Source organism: Theropithecus gelada, chromosome 20, assembly GCF_003255815.1.
Source record: "Theropithecus gelada isolate Dixy chromosome 20, Tgel_1.0, whole genome shotgun sequence".
Lineage (NCBI taxonomy): Eukaryota > Metazoa > Chordata > Mammalia > Primates > Cercopithecidae > Theropithecus > Theropithecus gelada.
In genome coordinates, this window is record NC_037688.1 from 67,037,458 (window position 1) to 67,052,635 (window position 15,178).

The window sequence follows — 15,178 nt, forward strand, 5'->3', positions numbered from 1 at the left end:
TTTTCTTAATGGTTCATAAACCAATCCTGAAGCCAATTCAATTCTAAAAGAAATGTTCCAAAAATATTTTTCCCATAGTAGCACTTTTGCGAAAGTAGATTCCCCAAGACATCTGCTTGAAAAGACATTCATTCAGATTTTTATTTTTTCTTCTAGAGACAGGGTCTTGTCTTGCCACCCAGGCAGGAGTGCAGTGGGTGTGATCCGAGCTCACTGCAGCCTCTGAACTCCTAGGCTCAAGCAATCCTCCTGCCTCAGCCTCCAGGGTAGCTGGGACCACAGGTAGGCACCACCACACCCAGCTAATTTTTTTTTTTTTTTTGTAGAGACAGGGTCTTACTATGTTACCCAGGCTGATCTCAAACTCTTGACTTCAAGCAATCCTTCCACCTCAGCCTCCCAAAGTGCTGGGATTACAGGCACATTCCACCTATATCTGTGCCCAGCCAATTAGATAATTAAATTCTGGTGTTTTTTTCTGAGTGTTATTATTAGAAACACTTTACTCACCTTCTGCTCTACAGATGTATAAAAAAAGCAAACTACAGACAAATAAACCAGTAATTTTTTCCTCTTCCTTTTTCTCTCTTTTTTTTTTTTTTTGAGACAGAATCTCGCTCTGTTGCCCAAGCTGGAGTGCAGTGGCGCAATCTCAGCTCAATGCAACCTCTGCCTCCCGGATTCAGGCCATTCTCCTGCCTCGGCCACCCAAGTAGCTGAGATTATAGGCATGTACCACCATGCCCAGCTAACGTTTATATTTTTAATAGAGACAGGGTTTTGCCATGTTGGCCAGGCTGGTCTCCTGGCCTCAGATGATCCACCCACCTCAGCCTCCCAAAGTGTTCAGATCACAGGCATGAGCCATTTCGTTCAGCCCTTCTCTTTCAATAACAGGTAATAATTTGAGCTGTGCCCATTATGCACCAGGCCCTGCTGGGGTTGTACCCACGGAAGACACAAAAGTCAGCTGCTGTGTGTCTGCAAGTAGCTAACATGTTACCTGTCAAAGAGGGGGCAGTACACTGAGCATGAAAAAAAAAAAAAAAAACTATTTCAGAAAGTGGGCCGGGCACGGGGGCTCACGCCTGTAATTCCAACACTTGGGGAGACCACAGAGGGTAGATCAGCTGAGGCCAGGAGTTCAAGATCAGCCTTGCCAACATGGTGAAACTCCGTCTCTACTAAAAATACAAAAAAAAAAAAGAAAAATTAGTGGGCTTGGTGGTGTAGGCCTGTAGTCCCAGCTACTCGGGAGACTGAGGCAGGAGAACTGCTTGAACCTGGATGGCAGAGGTTGCAGTGAGCCGAGATGGCACACTGCACTCCAGCCCAGGCAACAGAGCATGACTCCGTATCAAAAAAAAAAAAAAAAAAAAAAAAAAAACTACTCCAGAAAGTATTATTAGATGAGTTCCTATACTAAAGTTACTGGGATTCAAAATTCAAAAAAACGAGAAAGTCCATCTAATTAAGAGGGGAGGGGAAATCAATGCAAGTAGTGTCTGCTACAGCCTGGGGGGATGAGCAGGCTTAAATCAATTAGGAAGGAAGGAAAGGCAGGTGACAAAGACCCAGAAGTGACAAAGCACAAGGCATGTGTTGTGCTATGAGCCTCTTTGCTCATCATCATTTTATTTTGGGAACTCTCCCTCCTCACATGGAAGGGCTGTCAATCACATCTCTTCTGCCATGGGAGAGGACATGTGACCCAGGCTGGCCAATCAGTGAACTCTGCCCCCTGGGCTACAGTGATGTGGTTCAGGGGTGTGAACAGGACCAAGCCAGGCCAATCAGAGTGCTCTCTGAGACTGACTCTGGCTGTGCAGAGAAATGCTGCCTTGTCTTTTCTCTGGCACCTTTATCTGTCAGGATGTTATCAGCCCAAAGCTATGGAGCCCTGTGGGGAAGTACCACTGAGAATGATGTCAACTCAGAGGACAAGAGGGCTAGGAAATGATGAGTGAGTGAGTGAAACTGAGTACTGACAACATTGCCTGATCTCCTGGATCAATCCACACCTGAAGCTAGTCCCCAGATTTCTGAGATACATGCAGCCCCAAAGTTCCCTTTATTTACTTAGGCTACTTTAAGATAGATGTCTATCCCTTGCAATTGAGAGAATTTTGACCACCATAATTAGGGACCAGTGAATAAGTGAGTCTGGTCAGCGTTTGGGAGGATTCAACGGGAGAAATATGTGTCCATTGTAGGGGAGTTAATTACTGACACTGTCAAGGAAAGAGAAAATGAAAACGCCAGGCCACCAAGGAGAACATCAATCTGACAATTCAGGAAAGAAACAAAATACCGAGGAATTGGTTAACAGGCTGGAAAATAAGATATGAACGACAGCCGCAACTGCCAGGGAGCTATACATGCCATTACCACCAACACCCACTCCCTCAGCCCGCTGCCCACACGTACGAGTCCCTCCCTGCATGCAAAGGGGAACGGCGTCAAACACACACCCGCCACAGGAGGTAGAGAGCAAGGATGACCTGCAGGGGGGCTGACCAGATCATGTTAATGTATGTGGCCAAGTCCATGAACCTCTGGGCGTCCACAGACATGAGGTTGACGATCTCCCCGACCGTGGAGGATTTTCTGGCTGCATTGGTGATCACCAGGGCCTGTGGGACAAAGGAGAGGGAAGGTGGGTGAGTGCGGCGGGTGAACAGGCCTGACTCTCCCTCCAGGCCCACGGAGAGGAAGGAGACTTTCAGGGGCGGAAATGCCGCAGAGATCTCTGCTCCTGCCCTCCTGACCTATCTGTCTGCCCAGGATGCCTCTGTCATCTCAAAGCCCACATTCTTATCCATGGTGTTGCCTCCCAACCTCGAACTCATCAACTGGCAAGGGACCCTAGGCGTCCTCGAAACCAGGTCTTCACATGCTTTAATGTGCACACATGCAGCCGGGTTTTTTTGGGGGGAGTGGTAGGGGGTGGGGGGAGTTGTTTCAGATCCTGCAGGTCTGGGATGTGGCCTGGGATTCTTCATTTCTACTGTTTCCATGCTGCGCCAATGCTGCTGGTCCCAGAACCCACTGAAGGACCGAGGGTCTGGGCCAGGGTCTCTAAGTCTTGGCATTCTTGACATCTGGGGCTGGATAATTCTTTGGGGGTCTATCTTGTACACTGTAGGAGGTTTACCAGCATCCCTGGCCTCCACTCACTACATGCCCTCACCCCCAGTTGGAACAACCAAAAATGCCCCCAGATATTGCCAAACATGCCCTGGAGGCCGGGGTGCAAATCTCCCTGGCCCTCAAACATGGTTGTACACTATTGTCTGCTGAGTTTTAAAAACACTAAGACATTAGCAGGTGTGGTGATGCACGCCTCTGGTCCCAGCTACATGGGGGACTGAGCTGGCAGGATCGCTTGAGCCCAGGAGGTGGAGGCTGCAGTGAGTCAAGATCGTGCCACTACACTCCAGCCTGGGTGACAGAGCAAGACCCTGTCTCAAAAAATAAAAATAAATGAAAAATAAAAACACTGACACCTGGGTGCAACCACAGCAATCTCAATTTCACTGGTCTGGTACAACCTAGGTGTCAGGAAGTTTTTTCGAGACAGGGTCTCATTCTGTCACACAGGATGGAATGGAGGGCTACCATCAGGACTCACTGCAGCCTCCAACTCCTGGGCTCAAGCGATTCTTTTAACTCAACCTCGTGAGTAGCTGGGACTACAGGTGCACACCACCATACCTGGCTAATTTTTTTTATTTTCTGCAGAGTGGGGTCTTGTTATATTGACCAGGCTGGTATTGAACTTCCAGCCTCCAGTGATTCTCCCATCTTGGTCTCCCAAACTGCTGGGATTACAGGCATGAGTCACAGTGCCTGGCCTGTAGCAGTTTAAGCTCCCCAGGTGAGTCTAATTCACAGACAGGCCTGAGAATCACCCTTCTAGTTCATCAAGTATCTGCGAGACTGCCTCTTCCTAACCTATAGGCCAAGCAGTTTCCTTGACCTCGAGATAAAAAAAAAAAAAAATGTATAGGGATCAAGAAGATAATTTGGTTCCTTTGAAACTGGATGTACACAAATGCCTGCTACATACTCTTATCATGCAAGGAATGTGCCACCTGCTCAGTTCAAATTAAGAGTGACAACAGGCTGGGTGCAGTGCCTTATGCCTGTAATCCCAGCACTTTGGGAGCCTGAGGCAGGTGGATCACCTGAGGTCAGCGGTTCAAGATCAGCCCGGCCAACATGGCAAAACCCTGTCTCTATTAAAAATACAAAAATTAGCAGGTTATGGTGGCAGGCACCTGTAGTCTCAGCTACTTAGGAGGCTGAGGCAGAAGAATTGCTTGAACTCAGGAGGTGGAAGTTGCAGTGAGCCAATATCATGCCACTGCACTCTAGTCTGGGGGACAGAGTGAGACTCACTCTCAAAAAAAAAGAAAAACAAGAGTGACAGTAAACTGAAACACAGAATGTCAACAGCAGAACGAGGATCCAAATTGGATTTCCCCACATGGAGGGCCACCAATCCATCTAAGAAACTCAACTACCCAGAGCTGATACACAAGGACATCTACACGCCAACCCTTGAAATCAGCTTTGCTAACGTACAATGCCTGATGCCCAGTGTCCATGCCACCTAAGGCCACGGCAGTTGCCCTCATCCTACTGCTCCGGAAGCTGGGCTGGAAATCCCCACGCTGGTCCCAGAGTAACCCAGGGCTGCAGGAGGGGATGTCAAAGTCGGGCCACATGCCAATGGCACAGCGCCCCCTACCTTCCGATAGACAGCCCCAATGACGGCGGTCTTGATCCTCATGCCGCTGACGAAGCAGATGTGGAAGTACTGGTGCAGCACCAGGGTCTGCAGGCAGGCAGCGACGAACAGCAGCGCGGTGTAGAAGTAGCCCTGCCAGTCTGGGGCCTTTGTGTCATTCACGAAGTTGATGAGCAACCTGCAAAGGAGCAAAGAGAGGGCCTGGGATGACTTGTGACATGTGGGGGCAGGGAAAAGGGCTTCAGTGTTGGCATTCCAACTTTCTCCTGAGCCAGACAGGCTAGACACTATCACTTCAGTTTCACAGATGGAAAAACAAGTCCAAAGCGGTGATCTGGCTGTGCAGGTGGCCCAAACTGCTCATAACAGAGGCCTCTGTCTTGGGGTTGTGTACTAAATACTCTAGTTCTTTCTCATCACCAGCAAGTCCCAAAGGAATTGCACAGGGAACACCAGGGAAAGAGGTAGGGAGGGAAAGAGAATGAATGTGCAGCCCCTAAGTCACAGAGCAGCACAGAGCCAGGGAGGAGAGAGGCAACCTCCTTTCTGACTCCCCGGTTCCTGGTTGCAGTTTTGTTTTGTTTTTTTTTCTTTTTTTTGGAGACAAAATCTCACTCTGTCGCCAAGGCTGGAGTTCAGTGAAGCGATCTTGGCTCACTGCACCCTCTGCCTCCTGGGTTCAAGCAATTCTTATGCCTCAGCCTTCCGAGTAGCTGGGATTACAGGTATGTGCCACCACACCAGCTAATTTTTGTATTTTTAGCAGATGGTTTTGCCATGTTGGCCAGGCTGGTCTTTAACACTTGACCTCAGGTGATCTGCCCGCCTCAGCCTCCCAAAGTGCTGGGATTACAGGCATGAGCCACTGCACCCAACCCTGGTTGCATTTTTTCATGAGATCTGCTGGCATTTCCTTGCTCTTGGTTTCCCAAGACAATGCCATATCCTCCCCATTTGGGTTTCAGGGGAGCCTACTGGGTTTCTGTTACTTGCAAAGTGGTCTTCACTAACATGGTAATTAAGTAAAGCGTAAAGCAAAGCTAGGCAGTGACCGTGGCTCACATCTGCAATCCCAGCACTTTGGGAGGCCGAGGCAGGAGGATTGCTTGAAGTCAGGAGCTCGAGACCAGCCTGACCAACATTAAAAAGCAAGACCCTGTCTCTATTTTTTTCAAAAAAGCTAAGGTAAAATGGAGACATCTGGCTATGAACCCACTTCAGGACACAGCATGACCCTGGGGTTATGACTGATGCAAATGAAAGATCAAACCCAAGGAGGGAAAACGGAGCCCACCTGGGAGGAAAAGGGTCTTACTTTAAGATCTCTGGCCCGGAAAACATCATCAAGTCGTGGATGGCCTTAAAGAAGAAGCTCATGAGGAAGTAGGGCCCAAAGGTCTTGTATAACACCTTAAACAGGGAGGGGTTCCACTCCTTCTGTGGGGACTTGACAATCAAAGCCTCCACCTCCTCATTCGCATCCACCTTGGAACTGTCTTTCGGCTGGGCAGGATCCTTGGAGGAGTACACGACCTTCACTGGCTGCCTGGAACACAAGGAGGTGAAGCTGTTGTGGTGTCTGCCAGTGATGCAGCCCCCCCGCACCGGAGGGACGTGGCCAGGGAAAGTCACCCTTCAGGGAAGGCAGAGTCAAAGACGACAAGCCCAGGGAGAGGGGCAGCTCAGCACAGCGGTTACAAACACGGACTCCAGAGCCACCGGCTCAAGGTCTGGCTTGGCCACTGGCCAGCTGCGTGGCTTCAGGCAAGGTCCTTAAAACTCTCTGGGCCTCAGTTTCCTCCTCTGTGAAATGAGGATAAAAGCAGGACCTCCCTCCAAGGTAGGTAAGATTAAACGAGTTGAGTAAGTGAAAGACTGAGAAAACTGATGGCTCCAAACTGATCTAGAGTCAAGGTAATCCCTACCAAAACCCCAGCTGGCTTCCAGGTAGAAATTAATGAGCTAACTCTAAAATTCACATGGAAACTCAAGGATCCACAACAGTCAAAACGATCATGAAAAATAAGAACCAAGTTGGAGGATTCACAGTTCCTGATTTCAAAACAATACAAAACAACAATCATGGCCAGGCATGGTGGTTCACACCTGTAATCCCAGCACTTTGGGAGGCCAAGGCGGGTGGATCACTTGGGGTCGGGAGTTTGAGACCAGCCTGACCAACATAGTGAAACCCTATCTCTACTAAAAATACAAAAATTAGCTGGGTGTGGTGGCAGGTGCCTGTAATCCCAGCTACTTGGGAGGCTGAGGCAGGAGAATTACTTGAACCTGGGAGGTGGAGGTTGCTGTGAGCCCAGATTGCACCATTGTCTCAAAAACAAAGAACAACAATAGGCCAGGTACAGTGGCTCACACCTGTAATCCCAGCACTTTGGGAGGCCGAGGTGGGCAGATCACCTAAGGTCAAGAGTTCAAGACCAGCCTGACCAACATGGAGAAATCCTGTCTCTACTAAAAATACAAAATTAGCCAGGCATGGTGGCGCATACCTGTAATCCCAGCTACTTGGGAGGCTGAGGCAGGAGAATCGCTTGAACCCAGGAGGCAGAGGCTGTGGTGAGCTGAGACTGCACCACTGCACTCCAGCCTGGGCAAAAAGAGTGAGACTCCATCTCAAAAAAAAAAAAAAGAACAACAATAATCAAGACAGGCAAAGTGACAGGCATATATAGATATATAGTTCAATGCAAAAAAAAAAAAAAAAAGAGAGAGAGAGAGAGAAAGAGTCCAGCCAGGGCAACATAGCAAGACTCTGTTTCTAAAAAAAATTTTTTTTTTCACTAGGTTCAGTGGTTCATGCCTGTAATCCCAGCACTTTGAGAGGCTGAGGGTGGTGGATCACTTGAGGTCAAGAGTATGAGAATAGCCTGACCAACATGGCAAAACCTCATCTCTACCAAAAATACAAAAAATTAGTTGGGCATGCTGGTGGGTGCTTGTAATCTCAGCTACTTGGGAGGCTAGGAAGAAGAATTGCTTAAACCCAGGAGCAGGAGGAGGTTGCAACGAGCTGAGGTCGCGCCACTGCACTCCAGCCTCAGCACCAGAGCAAGATTCTGTCTTAAAAAGCAAGTAAATAAAATTGACTGTGATGATGACTGCACAACTCTGTGAACACACTAAAAATCAGTAAATTGTATGTTCTGCATACATGAATCGTGTGGTATATGAATATCTCAATAAAGCTGTCACCAAAAAACTAGTCTTTATCTTACAGGGATTTTTTTTTTTTTTTTTTTTTTTTTTGAGATGGAGTCTTGCTCTATCACACAGACTGGAGTGCAATGGTGCGATCTCGACTCACTGCAACCTCTGCCTCCCGGGTTCAACCAATTCTCCTGCCTCAGCCTCCCGGGTAGCTGGGATTACAGGCGTGCACCACCACACCCGGCTCATTTTCATATTTTTAGTAGAGACGGGGTTTCACCATGTTAGTCAAGCTGGTCTCGAACTCCTCACCTGAAGTGATCCGCCTGCCTCGGCCCCCCAAAGTACTGAGATTATGGGCATAAGCCACTGTGCCTGGCCAATAGTTCATTCTTGTACATCAGTTAGTATTCAGTCATGCAGATGCACATAACTAGTACATCTGTGTGTTCACTTGCTAATATTTGTCTGGCTTACCTCCAGTTTGGGTTATCACAAAGTAGCTAAGAACGTTCCTGTACCAGTCTTTTATGAACATGTTCTCAGCTCTCTTGGGTGGATGCCTGGGAAGTGAGTGACTAGCGGTATGTTCACTATGTCTAACTTAAAAAAAAAAAAAACTGCCAAACTCTTCCAGAGTCACAGAAACATTTCACATTCATGCCAGCAGAAACCACAGTCCAAAATGGCCCTAAGCTCTGAGTGGCCATGCACAAAAGAGAACATAAAACCACTACACACAAACCAACGCAGTACCGGGTTTTTAAACCCAAAGGTAGAGCAGGGAGATCACTCACACCTGCCTTCCTTTTATTTTATTTTATTTTATTTTTTTTTTTGAGATGGAGTCTCATTCTGCCACCCAGGCTACAGTCCAGTGGTGCAATCTTGGCTCATTGCAACCTCCACTTTCCGGGTTCAAGCAATTCTTGTGCCTCAGCCCCCCAGTAGCTGGCGAACGCCAACACACCTGGCTAATTTTTGTATTTTTAGTAGAGACAGGGATTCACCATGTTGGCCAGGCCAGTCTCGAACTCATGAACTCAGGTGATCTTCCTGCCTCAGCCTCCCAAAGTGCTGCGATTATAGGCATGAGCCACGATGCCCAGCCGTACCGGACTTTTGAGAGGGAGTCACTCAGGGGTGGAGAGAGGTGGTAAAGGGATCCAGAAAGTCACGCAGACCCCTCAGCCCAGGCGTCCCTCACCTGATCCCCGAGCCTAGGACACCCAGCAGCCCCGAGTTGCACAGGCTGCATTCCTTTCTCTGGTTAACTAAAGGGATCTGGTGTAAGGGGCCACACCAGGAAATTCCAGCCTAGGACAGGGTTTTCCTTGTCACTCTCTCCAGGTTCACAGGTGTTACAGGTGTCAGATCTGGCTTACGCCTCTGGGAATAAAGCAAGCAATCCATCTACCAATGTCCCAAGGAAATGACCTCCTGGCCCCATGCTGAGCATCCCTAAACACCAAGGTACTCACAGAGGCAGACCCTTCTCAGGTGGCCCGCTTCCAAGCCCAAAGACCCAGTTCTCACCACATTCTCCCCGGCAAGATGGAAGCGTACAGATGAATAAATACAACTTGTACAACTAAAACCTGCCCAGCATTTACTCAGGACTAGTGCACAGCTTATCATGACATATATCTCACTGAATTCTCAGAAAATGCTCTGGGTAAAAAACGGAGGCTCCAGTCAGGCACAGTGGCTCCCGCCTGTAATCCCAGCACTTTGGGAGGCCAAGGTAGGTGGACCGCTTGAGCACAGCCTGGGCAACATGGCGAGACATCATCTCTACAAAAAAATAAAATAAAATAGCCAGGTGTGGTGACGCATGCCTGTAGTCCCAGCTACTTGGGAGGCTGAGGTGGGAGGATCACTCCAGCCTAGGAGATGTAGGTTGCAGTGAGCCGAGATCGCGCCACTGTACTCCAGCATGGACGAAAGAGTGACTCCCTGTCTCAAAAAATAAACAGAGGCTCCCAGTGAGGCATGAAGGGACTTCATGGACAGCCCTTGAGGTCCCCATCCTGGTCTCCCTGCTTTCATTCTTGTCCCTAATATCCACCTTCCTCAGGGCGGCTTGGGTTGTCATAAACCAGAACTCAGCTGGGTGTGGTGGCTCACACCTATAATCCCACCTACTTGGGAGGCTGAGGCAGGAGGACTGCTTAAAGCCAGGAGTTGGAGACCAGCCTGAGCAACATAGTAAGACCTGTCTCTATAAAAAAAAATTTAAAAAGGCCGGGCGCAGTGGCTCACACCTGTAATCCCAGCACTTTGGGAGGCCGAGGCAGGTGGATCACCTGAGGTCGGGAGTTTGAGACCAGCCTGACCAACATGGAGAAACCCTATCTCTACTAAAGATACAAAATTAGCCAGGAGTGGTGGTACGTGCCTGTAATCCCAGCTACTCGGGAGGCTGAGGCAGGAGAATCGCTTGAACCAGGGAGGCGGAGGTTGCAGTGAGCCAAGATTGCGCTATTGCACTCCAGCCTGGGCAACAAGAGCAAAACTCCATCTCAAAAAAATAAATAAAATATAAAACATTAATTAATTAGCCAGGCATGGTGGTGTGCACCTGTAATCCCAGCTACTCTGAAGGATGAGGTGGGAGGATTGCTTGAGCCCGGAATTTCCAGGCTGCAATGAGCGGTGATTATGCCACTACAATCAAGCCTGGGCAACACAGCAAGACCCTGTCTCTAAAATAAATAAATACGTACATACATACAGACATACAACAGAACTCACGTCACAGCACTGCCCTGCAGAAAACCTGCCCATGTTCTCACTGCACCTGGAACCCCACCCTGACTCTCAGAGGAGACCCCTGCAAATCCTTCTCCTGCTTGATTTCCTCCCTTCCTCCTCCTTGCTCACTTTGCTCAAGCCACACGAGCCCCCTGCTGCACCACAAGCGTCCTCAGACCCTTTGCACTTGCTGTTCCCTCTACCTGGAAAGCCCTTCCTTCCCCCAGAGACACACAAGGCTCACTCCCTCCGATGAAGTCTCTGCTCAAATGTGACCTTCTCAAAACAGACATACACGGTCAGCTGGGCATGTTGAACAAAAACACTTCAAAAAGCAGTAACACTCAGGATGCCAGATGCTCGGAAAGAGGCAGAGACAGACTTAGGGAGGGACAGGCATATGCTCACCAAGAGTCATGGCCGCACTGGGTAGAACTCTGACCACTGTATCTAAAATAGCTCCCTCGGCCGGGCACGGTAGCTTCATGCCTCTAATCCCAGCACTTTGGGAGGCCAAAGCAGGAGGATCACTTGAGGTCAGAAGTTCGAGACCAGCCTGGCCAACATGGTGAAACCCCATCTCTACTAAAAACACAAAAACTAGTCAGGCATGGTGGCATGCACCTGTAATCCCAGCACTTTGGGAGGCCGGGACAGGAGAACTGCTTGAACCCGAGAGGCAGAGGTTACAGTAAGCCGTGATCACACTACTGCACTCCAGCCTGGGTAACAGAGAAAGACTCCATCTCCAAAACAAACAAAAACAACAACAACAAAAAGCTTCCTCGGTTACTCTCACCCTCACTTCCTCATTTTTATCTCACCCCAGCACTATCACTCTCCAAAGATCTTGTCAACGCATGTTTCACAACCAACGTCCTATCTCCCATATAGAACGTTGATGGCACACAACTAGAGTGTGTCTCTTGTGTTCCGCTCTCTGAACCCTCAGGGACTAAATATCATGAAGCACAAAAGCAGCAGTCAGTTTCATCTGCTCAATGGATTAAGGGCCAGGCCAGTGGAGGAACTTCTTGATTCAAACTCCGTCCTCCTCCTGAGGCTGTGATATTGGCCTCTCCCACGGTGTCTCCAGCAATGTGCTCTCCTGGCAAGCTCCCGGGGACACAAAGGTGGGCATCCTTCCATGAGAGGAAGCCAAGCCAGGGGATCAGCAGAGGCGTGGATGACGAGGAATGCTGAAGCCCATGCTACAAATGTGGCCTGCTTAGCGCGGGGGATGCTGCAGGTGAGGCCGAAGGGATCCAGATGTGATGGGTGATGTTAGGGGTCACGTTGACTGGGTTAAGGGCTACCCAGATGGCTGGTAAAGTGTTATTTCTGGGTATGTCTGTGAGGTTGTTTCTACAGGAGACTGGCATTTGAATTAGTGGGCTGACTCAGGAGGATCCATCCTCCCCCCATGTGGGTGGCACCACCCAATCAGCACAGGGTCCAGGCACAACAAAAAGTCAGAGTAATGGCAAATGCAGGCGCTCTCTCTTCTGTAGCCGGGATGTCATCCTCTTCCGCCCTTGGACATCTCAACTCCACGATGTCTGGCCTCTGCACTCTGGGACTTACCCCAGGGACTCTAGGTTCTCAGGCCTTTAATCATGGACTGAGGATTCCATCATCAACTTCCCTGGGTCTGAGCCCTTCAGACTTGGCCTGAGCCATGCTACCAGCTTCCTGGGTTCTCCAACTTGCAGATGACCTAGTGTGGGACTTCTCAGCCTCCATAATCACATGATTCAGTTTCCCTAGTAGATCTCCTCTCACCCTTGATCCATCCATCCATCCATCCATCCATCCATCCATCCATCCATCCATCATCGATCAATCATCCACCTATCATCCATCTATCTATCATCTATCCATCCACCTATCATGTACACATCCACCAACTATCTATCCATCTATCATCTACCTATCATCTATCAATCATCATCTATCATCTATCTATCCATCCATCCATCAGTCCTACTAGTTCTGTCTCCATGAAGAACTGTAATAAACAGGGATGCCACCTCCGCCAGCCAAAGACCTTCAACTGGGTCATGGACATGGGCCATTTCCTTACAATGCTCAGCCACAGACGCCCAAGCTCTATCTGCCTCCCACGAGACAATTTCTCCCATCACCTGGACCACCCAAACAGCCTCCCACCAGAGTCACGAGGTCCTCTGCTGATATCCTAGTGGCTGGCACCATGGATGTCCCAGATTCCCACCTACCATCTGGGTCTGACTAAAGGTCTGTATCCTGGGTGTCCCCGGAACAGAAGGAGGAACTGAACCCGGGTCTGGGGTTTTTCCCTGTAACGCCAATAGGTCTATGGGGAATCCAATGCAGCAGACTGGCCCCCTCATGGCTTATCGTAGTAAACTTACCCCGGAACAGGCAACAGGAACAAAAACAGTTGTTCTATTGGCCCCAGAGCAGCAACCCACTGGCCCCACGTCACCTGCAATTTCATGTTCCAGCTCGTCCGGGCTCAGGACACGTCTTATGTCCTTGTTTAATGTGCAGCTGCTTTTCTTTCTTACTGTTACGTAGAATAATAACGCATCGTGCAACTAATGGCGTCTCAAATCTGGTAAGTTAAGGTATGTGTAGCGGTGGCCCTGGCCTGATTCCCGAAAGAATGACAGAGGAGGCGCAGTGGGGCATGCCTTACATAGGGGGTAGAGTATAAAATCCAGTACAGCCAAAATCACCCTCAAATGGGGCTTCTTTGGCTAAACAGACGTACAAGGTCAGCTGGGCATGTTGGACAGAACATTCAAGCAGCAAGAACATGCAGGATGCCAGATGCTAAGAAACAAAAAAGGTGAGACTGACTCAAGGAGGAATAGTCACAGGTCATGGCAAACAGCATCAACTGCCTGCTTGGACAGCATTTTTCTTTCTTTCTTTTCTTTTCTGTTTTTTTTTTTTTTTTGAGACGGACTCTCACTCTGTCTCCCAGGCTAGAATGCAGGGGTGCAATCTCAGCTCACTGCAACCTCCGCCTCCTGGGTTCAAGTGATTCTCCTGCCTTAGCCTCCTGTGTAGCTGGGATTACAGGCGCATGCCACCACACCCTGCTAATTTTTGTACTTTTAGTAGAGATGGGGTTTCACTGTGTTGGTCAGGCTGGTCTCAAACTCCCAACCAAGTGATCCACCTGCCACGGTCTCCCAAAGTGCTGCGACTACAGACATAAGAGCCACCGCGCCTGGCTTCTTTCTTCTTTTCTCTACCCAGTTGCCTTAATGACATGTTAGATTCTACCCCATTTGGCAGAAAAGTAAACTGAGGCCAGGAGGAAAAGTGAGGCATCTTGCCCAGAACCACAAAGCTAGTAACAGGCAGCATTGCCAGGGCCCGACGATGGATTCAGGCCATAGTAGCGGAAAGGAGGTGACTGGGGCATCCTGGAGGCCAAGGAAACTCATACTTACTTCCTAGTCTTGGCGCATTCCTTCTTCCAGTTCTTTACCAAAACAGGCACGACTTGTTCCGACGTGTCCTCCTTGTTTAAGGACCAGAGGTCACTGCCCTCCAGGGGCTGGCGGTAGCCCCGGACAATCAACCTGGGGCCAAGACGCAAGGGGGTTAGGCAATGAGAGTCAATGAGAGAAGGAGGAAGACGGGGCTCGCTCACTCCACACGCCTGCTGATGCAGCACAACTGCCCATTGCAAATGACAGCAGCCACGTAGCTGGGAAAGTCAGAATGTGGATGGACATTTCTGCATATTACAAGGTAATTACAGCTCATTCTGTTGGGTCATGCAGGAAAAATGACTTTTTTTTTTTTTTTTTTAGTGGTGCATACAAAAGACTTAGGGAAAAAAAGATGATTTAGGAGAGAAATATCAGGATGGCTCTAATTTATTTTTTATTATTCATTCATTCATTTACTTATTTGGAGACAGGGTCTCGCTGTGTCACCCAGGATGGAGTACAGTGGTGCGACTGCGGCTCCCTGCAGCCTCCAGCTCCTGGTCTAGAGCAATCCTCCCACCTCAACCTCCCGAGTGGCTGGGACTTTGGGTGCAAGCCGTTGTGACTAGCTAATTTTTTTTATTTTTTGTTTTTGTGGAGACAGAGTCTCCCTATGTTGCCCAAGCTGGTCTTGAACCCCTGGGCTCAAGCAATCCTCCCACCTTGGCCTCCCAAAGTCTTGGGATTACAGGCATGAGCCACCGTGCCCCGCCAACTTTTTAAAATTTTAAATTAAAAAAGGCTGATATGGGCCAGGCATGGTAGCTCATGCCTATAATCCTAGCACTTTGGGAGGCTGAGGTGGGAGGACTTTGTGAGCCCAGGAGTTCAAGACCAGCCTGGGCAACATAGGGAGACTATCTCTACAAAAAGTAAAAATAAAAAAATTAGCCAGTCATAATGCCTCTCACCTGTAGTCCCAGCTACTCAGGAGGCTGAGGTGGGAGGATTGCTCAAGGCCAAGAGGTGGAGGCTGCAGAGAGCCGTGATTGTGTCACTGCACTCCAGCCTG

The 15,178-nt window shown here is 49.1% G+C and overlaps 1 protein-coding gene across 1 annotated transcript in view; it reads right to left on the reverse strand.

Moving 5' to 3' along the window:
- The window catches only part of ABCC1 (ATP binding cassette subfamily C member 1), a 193,206-nt gene that overhangs the window by 93,102 nt on the left and 84,926 nt on the right, over window positions 1-15,178 (reverse strand). Inside the window, exons 7-10 of the mRNA XM_025370697.1 lie at window positions 14,122-14,253; window positions 6,069-6,299; window positions 4,754-4,931; window positions 2,472-2,633 (exon numbers count right to left, since the gene is read on the reverse strand). Of these exons, the coding sequence (XP_025226482.1) occupies window positions 2,472-2,633; window positions 4,754-4,931; window positions 6,069-6,299; window positions 14,122-14,253 (703 nt within the window). The remainder of the gene's footprint in view (window positions 1-2,471; window positions 2,634-4,753; window positions 4,932-6,068; window positions 6,300-14,121; window positions 14,254-15,178) is intronic.